Below are 11,839 nucleotides of genomic sequence, written 5' to 3' on the forward strand. Positions count from 1 at the left end.
AATATTCAAAAATGTCGAACCAAGTTATGGGATTTTCAAGACTAGATGCAGTATGATAGACTGTAGGTTGTGTCACGTGTTCTACTTTCTTGCATTGCAATAGCTGCAATCGTCGTATTTGCTACCAAATCTGCTGGTACCTATCAATAGGTTCGAGCATTACTTGGGAGTTACACAGATTACACCGAAATTGAAAGAATTTCTAATATGGTATCAGAGTAGGCCCAAGTCGATGATGGAGTTTATTTCTTTATCTCTTCTCTTGCCTACCCACGTGATGGATGTCCGATGTGTCATTCCGGCCCACACGTGAAGGGGCGTGTTAAAATTCTAATATCTTGTCCCACATTGACTTGGTGATGATCCTAGCTTGTCTATATAAGTGTGGGTAACCCTCCCCCTTATGAGGCCTTTTAAGAAGTGAGTGGTCCATTTCTAATAATTAGTGTACTTACAACATCCAAAGACACTTGAGGATTTGCATGAGAGTATTCCCTTTCCATATGAAATGATCACTGGTCCCTCCTAAAATCAAATAATTAAACTTTTGGACCATATTTAAACATTAAACCGTTTTATTTCATAAATTGATACAGTTAGTTCCTATAAACGACGCCGACGATGCCAAAAACGTTAATCAGAGCATCTCCAGTAAGACTGGACGTCAAATAGCCCTCACATAGCCTTCACACTGCCACATCATCAGCACTACAATTCTCCAGCCACATCAGCTTGCCACATCAACTGGACGTCAAATAGCCCTCACATAGCCTTCACACTACCTATCCACATCACTAATAACAATTATATAATTTAATTTACAATCGTAGCAACATACGGAATTTAATTTACGAGACAAATACGGGAAATTCGAATAATACTAATAAAATTTAAAAAGTACATTAATTTTAAAAATATATATAATAATTTTAAAAAAGTACAATTAAAAAGTACAATATTTATATATGGAAACATAAAACATTCAAGGATGTCTTTATAAAAGAAAGACAACCTAGAGTGATTTTTGTCCCACATCGAATGTGAAACATAAAACATTCAAGGATGTCTCTATAAAAGAGAGACAACCTAGAGTGATTTTTTGTGATGTGAAACATAAAACATTCAAGGATGTCTCTATAAAAGAGAGGCAATCTAGAGTAGAGTGGTTTTTGTCCCACATCGAATGTGAAAATAAACATTCAAGGATGTCTCCATAAAAGAGAGACAACCTAGAGTGATTTTTGTCTCACATCGAATGTGAAACATAAACATTCAAGGATGTCTCTATAAAAGAGAGACAACCTAGAGTGATTTTTGTCCCACATCGAATGTGAAACATAAAACATTCAAGGATGTCTCTATAAAAGAGAGACAACCTAGAGTGATTTTTGTCCCACATCGAATGTGAAACATAAAACATTCAAGGATATCTCTATAAAAAGAGACAACCAAGAGTGATTTTTGTCTCATATCGAATGTGAAACATAAAACATTCAAGAGAGACAACCTAGAGTGGTTTTTGTCCCACATCGAATGTGGAATATAAAACATTCAAGGATGTCTATATAAAAGAGAGACAACCTAGAATTGTTTTCATATATTCGCAAGCCCATTAAATATATATGGGCTATTACGAATTTTTTGTATAAATTTATTTGTAAAAATTTATTTAAATATTAAAAACAATTTTCATAAATAAATAGTATTTTTAATTTTTTTTTAAATTCAAATTTTTAAAATTCGATTTAATAAAAAAATTAAAAATTTGACGCCGGTTTGACGCCGATCCGGGGCCTACAATGGCGCCGTGAGGATTGGCGTCGGAAGCGGCGTCGTCGCGCGAATCGGCATGGCCACGCCGATTTTGACGCCGATTTCGCCGACGCCGATTCCAATGGTTCGGCGTCGGATCGGCGTGGGCGAAAAATCGACGTCACGATTTTGACGCCGGTTATTGGAGATGCTCTCGTAATGACTTGAAGTTCGTCATGGGCTTGCGAAACGGACCGACGAGGCAAACTCATCGCATTTGCCATGACTGCGACGGAATTTGACCAACGGCATGGTTAAGGGGCAAAATCGTCATTTCAATTTGAAAGAGAGGAAACAGGGGACAGTGCTTCTCAGTAAACCTAATCGATCGCATTTGCAATTCATGGCTTCATTTGCTGCAAGTTCATCTCTCTTCTCTTCAATTTCGCTCCGCACTCAAGTAAAGCCTTCACCCTCCCACTGCCGCTGCATTTCCTTTAACAACAACGATAAACAAACCAATCAACAAAAAGGTTTCTTGCTATTTTCCCCCTTTTTGTTCATTTTATATGGACTCGAATTAATGCTCAATCCGATTGCCTATGAGTTTAATTGTGATTTTGAAGTAATGAATTTTACTTTCTTTTTAATTCTGGCTATTTTTTATCATTTACAGGTTTGGGATTATGGGGCGAGAAGGCTGGAAAGAGAGAATCATTCTCTCAGACTTCAGCTGTTCGACATTTGACCGGCTCGCTTACCTCAGCCGAGGGGCTCCGTTTTGCTATTGTATGTGTAAATTTGGAGTCTTTGTATTTTTTTTTATACTCTGTCTATTGATTAAGCAGTGTAGTTCTCAGTTTATGTTGCTGATTCATCCAAAAAAACATTATATTCATGAAATATTGGTGCTACTGTCTTTTCTCAAAATCAATGTAGCTTTTTTGGTTGGCAATTTGGGGATTGTATTCTCTCTGTAACAATGATGGTTTATTTGGGCATAAAGGTGGTGGCGCGCTTCAATGAGATAGTCACCAGGACACTTTTGGAGGGAGCATTGGATACTTTCAAGAGATACTCGGTTAAAGAGGAAGATATTGATGTTAGTAATCTAGCTTCACTATAGCTTTCGCAATTTCATTTTATGTTTTGTATGCTCATTTAGGTAGCTGCTTGAACATCTTAGACTGTTTGAGGTCAAATATTTGTTTGACTGCCTTGTTACTCAAGCTGTCAAGCGTAGCTTATGACTATGACTCGGCGAATTTATTCCTGGCTGATTGCATTTAAACAGTTTAGAATGCTGAACTTCGAACTGATTGCAAAGTGGTGAAAATACTTAAAGCTGCTAGTCTGTTGGAATATGAACTGTGTGTTTGACTATTTGCAAGTTATGGTGTGTCTCCCTAATCCCTATATGTAAGTGCATACTTAGACATTCAAAAAGTAGGAAATGTTTGGATAAACCTAAAGCAAAAAAGGAAGAATCTAGAATATATGATTGGTCTTGTTCTGTACCTTTTTGTTTTATTTAAACTGCCAATATAAATTGTCACCTTTTTTTGCAATGAGAAACCTGCATGCTAAAGAATGCATTGTTTTGATTATCTTGCACTAGGTTGTATGGGTTCCCGGTAGCTTTGAAATCGGCTTAGTTGCTGAGAAGCTCGGAAAATCAAGAAAATATCAGGCCGTCTTGTGTATTGGGGCTGTGGTGAGATTTTTTTCTTCATACATGCAATCATTTTTTAATTCGTCAATCATTCTCTAGTTCAATGCATTCTCGGAGTTCAGTTTCCAATACATGCTATGACTAAATTCTTGAGTGTTGAGGCTATCAAATTTTAAACACCTTTTTGTTGCAATAATGTGCGCACTAGTACTAAAGAATTTTATTTACCGTGTTCGTCCATAGATTAGAGGCGATACGTCCCACTATGATGCTGTTGCAAATTCTGCTGCTTCTGGAGTATTGTCTGCTGGTCTAAGTTCAGGTAAGTGTAGTCCCTGCTCGGCTTTTCACTCATTCAAATAATTCGCCTAGTTGTCAAATGGTTCCTTCAAATCACATGAAAGAAAGGATTAGCCCAAAAATAGTTTGAACTTTCAAACTATTCTTGTTCCTAAATACGGTATCCTGTTTTATGACCCTTGCAGGTGTCCCTTGCATATTTGGGGTTTTGACGTGCGATGACATGGACCAGGTAAATTATTAGACTTATCCAGTGTCTTTTCATCCAATTCATTTTTATGTTGATAAAGATTTCGGGATGTTGTATGCTATTGATCTTGCTTTTGAGCAGGCTATCTTCAGACCTTTTGTGTACATGAAAATGTAAAACTATTCTCTTTTTTGCACTGTCAAAGCAATTGATATCTAAAACTATACCACATTTGTTGCAGGCTCTAAATCGAGCTGGTGGTAAGGCGGGAAACAAGGGCTCTGAAACGGCATTGACAGCTGTAAGTTCATTATAGGATTACATATTACTTCTTCGTTTTCTACCGTAAGTCTGTTTGTGTTTGAAATGGCACCATCCCGTGTACAGATTTTATCATAACTGAAACCAGATCAACTTGTCTTCGCTGTTCTTATAAGATATAGTTCTCATGCCAAAACATCGAGCAATTGCATTTGAAAGATTAAGCTGCAATTTTAAGTAGTAAACTGCACAGCACACACATCTTGTAACAATTTGCATTCCATTTTCATGAGGCTGCTACCGTGAGGATTGTTGTTCCTTCTCAGAAAAATTTCCAGTTTTACCCGTAGCTTGAATTTGTGCGGCGTATTGTATATGAAATTTTCTTACCTATTATCTATCTCTATTGACAGATTGAGATGGCATCTCTGTTTGAGCATCATCTAAAGTGTTGAGGGGCGTTCCTGGTTGCACCCAAGTCTTTATTGTGTTGTACCCTTCAACTTTCAGGCTTCAGTTACAAGAGTTTTTCTGTTTCTTTGAAAAATCAGAACCTAAACTAATAAAATATTTTACCCTACTTTTACATTTGATACTTGGAGACCTGAAAGTTCAAAGGCTTGACATAAAAGAGTTGAAGAAGAATACTTAACTTGAGGCTCACTATATTCTCAGCTTCCATACACCACTTAAATATCACCTTTCTGTCCCTCTAAACACATAATTCATTTTAAAATATGCTTCTATTCCTTATTGGAAATGCCAAGAACATTACAAAATAAATAAAATAAAGCATCCCCTTCAACAACAACAATTACTATTATAATAATAAATTATTGCTGTGTTTGTGCTATTTTCTTTCTTATTGAAAAATGGGTTTGTGCTAAGAATGAGTAATGAGTTATAAAGCTTATTAAGGGCAAAAACTACAAGCTAAGATGGTATTTTCAGAAATAAACAAGGTTTCATGGAACAGCAAGCATCTCACGTGATGGAATAAAGACAAAAAAAGTGAAGAGAAGCTTAGGCCAAAAGTATCACAAAGAGTTATATGTACATAGATATATACTATTTGATGAGCAGCAGCAACAAGCTGGTCAGAGACAAGATCTAATCTTGTGTCCATGAAGAAGAAGAAACCTAAATATTCCCTTCCTATCTTCCTCATTAAATCCTTCTCTCCACACAATGAAAAATAAAAAATATACACATTTCCTTAGGAAATCAAATAGTTCACATTTGTTAGTATAATGCCTGTGCTCTGTTCATGGTGCATCCTTCCCAAGACTGGCGCGACTTCTCCTTCGAGTTTGTTGGTCAAGAGCTCGCAGAATCCGGATTGCTTGAACTCCCTTTTCCCACCAGCAAGCCAGGTGCTGAGGATAGTTTAGTATAGTCATTAGTATGAAAAAAAATTAGATTTTTTATTTCAAGAATGTGAAGTGTTTATTAGTGTGATCAGAGTGTTGCAGCAATTGTGTTTGGAGACCAGTCCCCGCAGTCGAGACTCTACCCGCTGACAAAGAGGAGATCGGAGGCTGCAGTCCCTATAGCTGGGAACTACAGGCTGGTTGATGCTGTATTGAGCAACTGCATCAACAGCAACATAACCAAAATCTATGCGCTCACGCAGTTCAACTCAACTTCTCTCAACTCCCACATTGCACGGGCCTACTCTGGTGCGCGCCTCTCAAAGGATGGGTTCGTGGAGGTCATTGCAGCGTATCAGAGCCCAGATGACAATGGCTGGTTTCAGGTATTCATCACATTTCTGAAAATGCTAAAAGCGCGTAAAAAGGCCTTAATTCTTATGCATCTGTGTGTGATTAGGGAACTGCAGATGCAATTAGGAGGTGTCTGTGGGTTCTTGAGGAGTATCCTGTCGACGAGTTCTTGATTCTTCCTGGCCACCATCTCTACAGAATGGACTATCAGAAACTCATAGACGCCCACCGGAGAAGCAAGGCACACATAACTGTCTCTTTGTTTAGCACAGCCAAGAATGAGGATCTTGGATTTGGGATTTTCAAACTCAATGCTCAAAATGCAGTTCTTGGGTTCAGAGAGAATGAAGAGGATTCCAACCATCATTTTCAGGCCAATAAGCACGATGGAGATGAGTTTCCGAGCATGGGAATCTATGTCATAAACAGAGATGTGATGAGAATGTTGCTGACAGAGGCTTTCCCAAATGTGAATGACTTGAAAAGCCATGTAATCCCAGGTGCAATCTCTCTTGGAATGAAGGTAACTAAGCCATCTCTTTTCTTTAATCTTGAATCAATTCCTATCAAAATCTTGAATTCTTTTTCTTGCATTTTCCAACTTTGTAGATCAATGGCTATCTGTTTGATGGTTACTGGGAGGATATGAGAAGCATAGAGGCATATTATCGCGCGAATATGGAAACCATTAGAAGGGCAAACGCAATGTATAAGTAGGCATCTCCAACTAGTAAATTTTGAAAAGAAATGTTTGTCTAAAGACACATTCATGTTTTTTACTATGATAGCAGCTTCTACGATAGAGACTCGCCTCTCTACACGCTGCCACGCCATCTGCCTCCAACTCTTGTAAGGGATGCAGTCATCACGGATTCCATCATCGGAGATGGTTGCATTCTTAGTGTAAGCAAACATATCAAAAGTTTATGTCTCATTCTTTTATATTGTTTTTCATTGATTGATGTATGTGTGCATTTTCCTTTGTGTCGAACGCAGAAATGCAGGATCAAAGGCACTGTGGTAGGCATAAGAACAAGGATAGGAGACAATGCTGTGGTTGAGGATTCAGTTATCATGGGATCTGATACATATGATCATGTAAGCAAAACTACTTAGCATTTTCGTGATCTAACTATTGTAGTAAAATTATTCAAAATTAGTCCTAATTAAGAGAATGGAAATATGCAGAATGGTACGAGTGATGGTGAAGCCACTGGTATTCCTATTGGCATTGGTGATGGCTCACACATACGGAAGGCGATCATCGATAAACATGCAAGAATCGGGAAAAATGTCATGGTACGTTGCAAGATCGATGATATATGTTAGGGGTGAGCATTTCAATTTTGGTTTTGAAAATACTAATTCGAACCTAATCAAATATTGAAATTTTTTGAACCAAACCAAATTCGATTATTCGATTTGGATTATTTCCATCACCTCTCTATCATGCCTCAATTATTTCAGACAAAACACTGAGAAATGTATGCATGGTTTTTCTGCAGATTATAAATAAGGACAATGTGCAGGAAGGAAACAGGGAAGCAAATGGCTACATAATTTCAGGGGGAATAATTGTGGTTATAAGAAGTGCAATGATCCCAGATGGAACTATACTTTAGAATTTTTGGATTATATATGAAATAATCATTAATTTTTTATATATTACAAAGTCGGCAAATTTATACAAATATTGGATTCATCTTTTCCTAATTTCTACTATCATTTGAAATGGTAATCAAAGGAGCAATATATTAACCCACACAATATCGCATTACTATATAAGCATTACAAGCTGAGCTTGGTGATCAACTAAAGGAGCAAAATGTATCGGCAAAGCTAATTTTCACATACATCAATCAGATTTACAAGTCTACTAATGCAGTCAAGCTTATAGGTTTCAAACAATTCAAAATGTATTGGCAAAGCTGATTTTCACATAAATCAATCAGATTCAAGTCTTCGTATGCAGTCAAGCTGAATATGTGAGATACACATTCATATTCAATTGGAGTAAAATATCAAAAAGTAAAAATCGTAAAGGAGCTAAGTATATATTTTAGGATCAAAATGCAGCTCCAAACAATAAAATCAATAAGATTATAAAGCATTGGGGCAAGAGCTATCACAAGTAACCTGAAAAACAACAAAAAAAAATTAGAATTCGAAGAATTATACCAGAACTTGGACTTGGCGCGAACCTCATTGGTGGTGCTCCACCGTCTTCGTGGGCAGCGCCATCCCCACCACCTGGTACTGATGAAACTGCACAATGTACAAACGCACACAAACAAGTCATTTCAGAAATCACGTTGGAATAGGAAATATATGAACAACGCTACAGTTATCAAGAGAAATTCACAGAGAAACAATATCTGTCAAAAGTAACAAATCAAGCGTACCAAATCAAGCATGATTAGAGGAGAATATATTTGATTGATATGAAATAAATGTGTAATACATAGTCTAGAATTAGATTGATCTATTACCTTATTTACATTGTACAATCTCCCTATAAATTGGGGAGAGAACCGAGAGCTAATCAATCAAGATATACAATTCTCTTCTCTCAAAAGCTTCTAATGTGCATCGCCTTTTCAAGTCTCTCGATTACCATCGTTAAGATGGTATCAGAGCAGGTTCGGGACTCATAACAGATTCATCATTGTCCCGGGCATACCTTTCCCGATCCTTCCCAAAACCACCAAGATGTCAAAATTTGACAAAACCATAACCAAACCCATAAAAAACATCCAACTATCCAATATGACTTCAAACACATATCTTGCTGCACAATTTGCAGAATTTGTGAAATGGCAGAGGGCAAGGCAAACCCGGAGTGGAGGCTGAAACGACGGAGGCCGAGGAGGCGGGAGAGCCACAGCGGCCGCCGCACATCACCACTCCACCAACACCGATCCTCCGGCGGGCGGCAGCAGTGGCGGCGCTAACGAAAATGGCAGCCATGGATCCTTGTTAATCCAGCCATGGCAGCAACGTGAAGCTCGTCGGAGGCGGCGCTGCAGTGGGAGCAGCGTCTGCAATGCCAGAGGTCTTCGTTGCTGGACAGCAGTTGCTGCTGACGGAGACAGCAGCCGTGGATCCATGTCGATCCAGCAACGGCAGCGATATCTTCAGGAAGTCAGCGTTAGAGACCACTCCGATCCAGTGGGAGCGACTGCCGGAGGGCGCGCGATCGAGGGCAGTAGCGACGGCGCTGGTAGCGGCGGCGAAGGGGCACACGGCGAAGGGGCAGCTCCGATCGAGGGCACCATGGCAGAATTGAGGGAGGCGGCTAAGGAAAATCCCAAATTGACTAAATCCCAAATACTCCAAATTAAACCCCACCCAAAAGTTATTTATCCAATTACACCCCTAAATTCCCGAAAATCTCAGTTTCACCCCCACCGAAAGAAAAACACAAAAAACACCCCCCAAACTTCCGAAAAAATCCAAACTGACCCCCCACTTGCAAAAACTTTGCAAATTGCACCCCAACTTTCCGAACAAGTCAACTATCAGCCAACCATATCCTGCCGGAACTCCTTTGACGCCTTAGCCTGTTCTTCTACATCTGTTTTCGGCCCAAAAGACCCTCAATGGATTTTCGACTGTGGGGCAACAGACACGATATCATTTGAAGCCTCAGATTTTGTGTCCATATCCAAATCAAAAAAATCCTATGTCCAAACTGCTAGTGGGGACCTAGCACAAGTTATGGGGGCAGGCACAATCAATATCTCGCCGACTCTATGCCTCTCTAATTGTCTTTTTGTTCCGTCTTTATCACACAAACTGTTATCAATAAGTCACGTGACTAGAGAACTGAACTGCAAATTACTGATGCAACCTCGCTTCTGCATTCTACAGGATATCAAGACGGGGACGATAGTTGGGCGTGGCACTGAGCGAGACGGACTGTACTATGTGGACGAGATAGCCCAACAGAGTGCTGCAATGATGCTGACTCCCGGACCGACAGACAGACAGGCTTGGCTTTGGCACCGTCGGTTAGGTCACCCATCTTTGGGATACTTTCGTCTTCTTTTTCCTGAATTAGCTAAATCCTTGAAGTCCTTTCATTGTGATACTTGTGTGTTGGCTAAGAACCATAGACATTCCTTCAAATTGAACAATACGAGAGTAAAATCTCCTTTTGCTTTAATACATTCGGATGTTTGGGGTCCCGCTCCTATCCCGGGGGGACAAGGTATTCGGTATTTTGTGCTCTTTGTTGATGACTACTCCCGCATGACCTGGATTTATTTCTTAAAAAATAAACATGACGTGTTTGATAAGTTTGTAGACTTCTATAACCTTATTCAAACCCAATATAAACACACCATCCAGATCCTTAGATCCGATAATGGGGGGGAATTTGTCAATCATAAAATGCAAGAATTTTTTAGGAATAAAGGGCTAGTCCACCAAACCTCATGCGCTTACACTCCAGAACAAAATGGGGTTGCGGAACGGAAAAACCGTTACATCCTAGAAATCACACGAGCTCTTTTAATTGAGTCCAAAATACCAAAATCCTTCTGGCCCGAAGCTGTCGCCACTGCCGTATACCTCATAAACCGTCTTCCAACCGGAATACTCAACTTTAAAACGCCCCTCGATACCCTTTCCCAACATTTTGAAATCCCATCATCCCTATCTCTTGAACCTAGAGTGTTCGGGTGCTCGGTCTTTGTTCATATTCCCAAGCAAGACCGTTCCAAATTCGACCCTTGTGCACTTAAATGTGTATTCCTTGGCTACGGTAAAAATCAGAAAGGCTATAGATGCTATGACCCAAAAACCCGTAGGATACACACCACCATGAATTGCGATTTTGTGGAAGGGGAATATTTCTACACCCAATCTAGCAGTCAGGGGGAGACACAACCTTCAGACCATAGTCCTCACAACGACCTCCTAGATTGGCTGCCAAGTATCCAAAATAACCAGTTAGGGGGAGAGCCTCAGACAAAGGAACCACAGATAGGGGGAGGACCTCAGACAAGGGAACCACAGATAGGGGGAGAACCTCAGACGAGGGAACCACAGATAGGGGGAGAACCACAGCCAAGTCCTGTCTCAGACGTTGGTCCAACTGAGGAAGCTAGCAACACCGCCGGGCCGTCAAGTCCTGTAATACAAAATGAGGAACAAAGTGACACTACCCGACCATCAACCCCGCCTTCGATTCCCGAGGTAATCAGTTCAGATGTTGATACTAATCTTGACAGGAACAGTGACGACCGTGAAACTAGTGGAGACATACATGATCCATACGAACTGCCCCCACGGAGAACAAGAGGGGTACCTCCTAGACGATACTCACCAGATTGGAAAGGGAGAAAGGCAAAATACGTAGTTTCCAATATTGCGCAGGGTCACTTATCAGAAATGGCCCGGGCCTTCGAGATGGCTTTATATGAGGAAGAAGACATCCCACAATCATTTGAGGAGGCAAGCAAACACAAACACTGGAGAGAAGCTATGAAGAAAGAAATAGACGCTCTAGTCAAGAATGGCACATGGGAGAAATGTACGCTGCCCAAAGGAAAAAAACCAGTTGGATGCCGGTGGATATTCACCATAAAAAGAAGAGCAGATGGTTCAATCGAGAGATACAAGGCGAGACTCGTGGCAAAAGGATACACCCAAGTATATGGGGTAGATTATGAAGAGACATTCTCTCCTGTGGCTAAAATGGAGACTGTGCGAACACTGCTATCTGTTGCGGCATGCAAAGACTGGAATCTACACCAGTTTGATGTGACTAACGCCTTCCTCCATGGAGAACTGGAAGAGAACAAGGAAGTATACATGGAGGTTCCACCAGGTTTTTCTGGAGAATTTGGAGATGGAGAGATATGTCGGCTGCGGAAGACCTTGTATGGGTTGAAACAGTCCCCACGGGTCTGGTTCGGCAGGTTCTGCCAAGCCATG

The 11,839-nt window shown here is 40.1% G+C and overlaps 2 protein-coding genes and 1 long non-coding RNA gene across 6 annotated transcripts; 2 read left to right on the plus strand and 1 right to left on the minus strand.

Annotated features, from left to right (window-relative positions):
• Positions 1-2,122: 2,122 nt before the first annotated feature.
• Positions 2,123-4,763, plus strand: LOC121808363 (6,7-dimethyl-8-ribityllumazine synthase, chloroplastic-like). The gene is made up of 8 exons (XM_042208801.1): positions 2,123-2,285; positions 2,429-2,541; positions 2,759-2,854; positions 3,371-3,466; positions 3,668-3,746; positions 3,910-3,956; positions 4,156-4,215; positions 4,589-4,763. The coding sequence occupies exons 1-8, from the start codon at positions 2,156-2,158 to the stop codon at positions 4,628-4,630; spliced, it is 663 nt and encodes a 220-aa protein (XP_042064735.1). The 5' UTR covers positions 2,123-2,155; the 3' UTR covers positions 4,631-4,763.
• A 447-nt stretch (positions 4,764-5,210) lies between these two features.
• On the minus strand, positions 5,211-5,826 carry LOC121808364. The gene is made up of 2 exons (XR_006052175.1): positions 5,689-5,826; positions 5,211-5,551 (listed from the first exon to the last, which is right to left on the minus strand). It is a non-coding gene; the product is annotated as an uncharacterized LOC121808364 (long non-coding RNA).
• Positions 5,407-7,542, plus strand: LOC121808362 (inactive glucose-1-phosphate adenylyltransferase small subunit 2, chloroplastic-like). Of its 4 annotated transcripts, XM_042208800.1 has the most exons (8): positions 5,415-5,548; positions 5,638-5,931; positions 6,006-6,422; positions 6,509-6,612; positions 6,691-6,802; positions 6,896-6,997; positions 7,088-7,198; positions 7,405-7,542. In XM_042208800.1, the coding sequence occupies exons 1-8, from the start codon at positions 5,426-5,428 to the stop codon at positions 7,519-7,521; spliced, it is 1,380 nt and encodes a 459-aa protein (XP_042064734.1). In that variant the 5' UTR covers positions 5,415-5,425; the 3' UTR covers positions 7,522-7,542. The 4 variants fall into 4 exon arrangements, with proteins under 4 accessions (XP_042064732.1, XP_042064734.1, XP_042064731.1 ...); XM_042208798.1 differs by having other exon boundaries at positions 5,407-5,548; positions 5,648-5,931; positions 6,691-6,997; XM_042208797.1 differs by having other exon boundaries at positions 6,691-6,997.
• The last annotated feature ends 4,297 nt before the right edge of the window (positions 7,543-11,839 follow it).

The sequence above is a fragment of the Salvia splendens genome, chromosome 6 (assembly GCF_004379255.2).
Source record: "Salvia splendens isolate huo1 chromosome 6, SspV2, whole genome shotgun sequence".
NCBI lineage: Eukaryota > Viridiplantae > Streptophyta > Magnoliopsida > Lamiales > Lamiaceae > Salvia > Salvia splendens.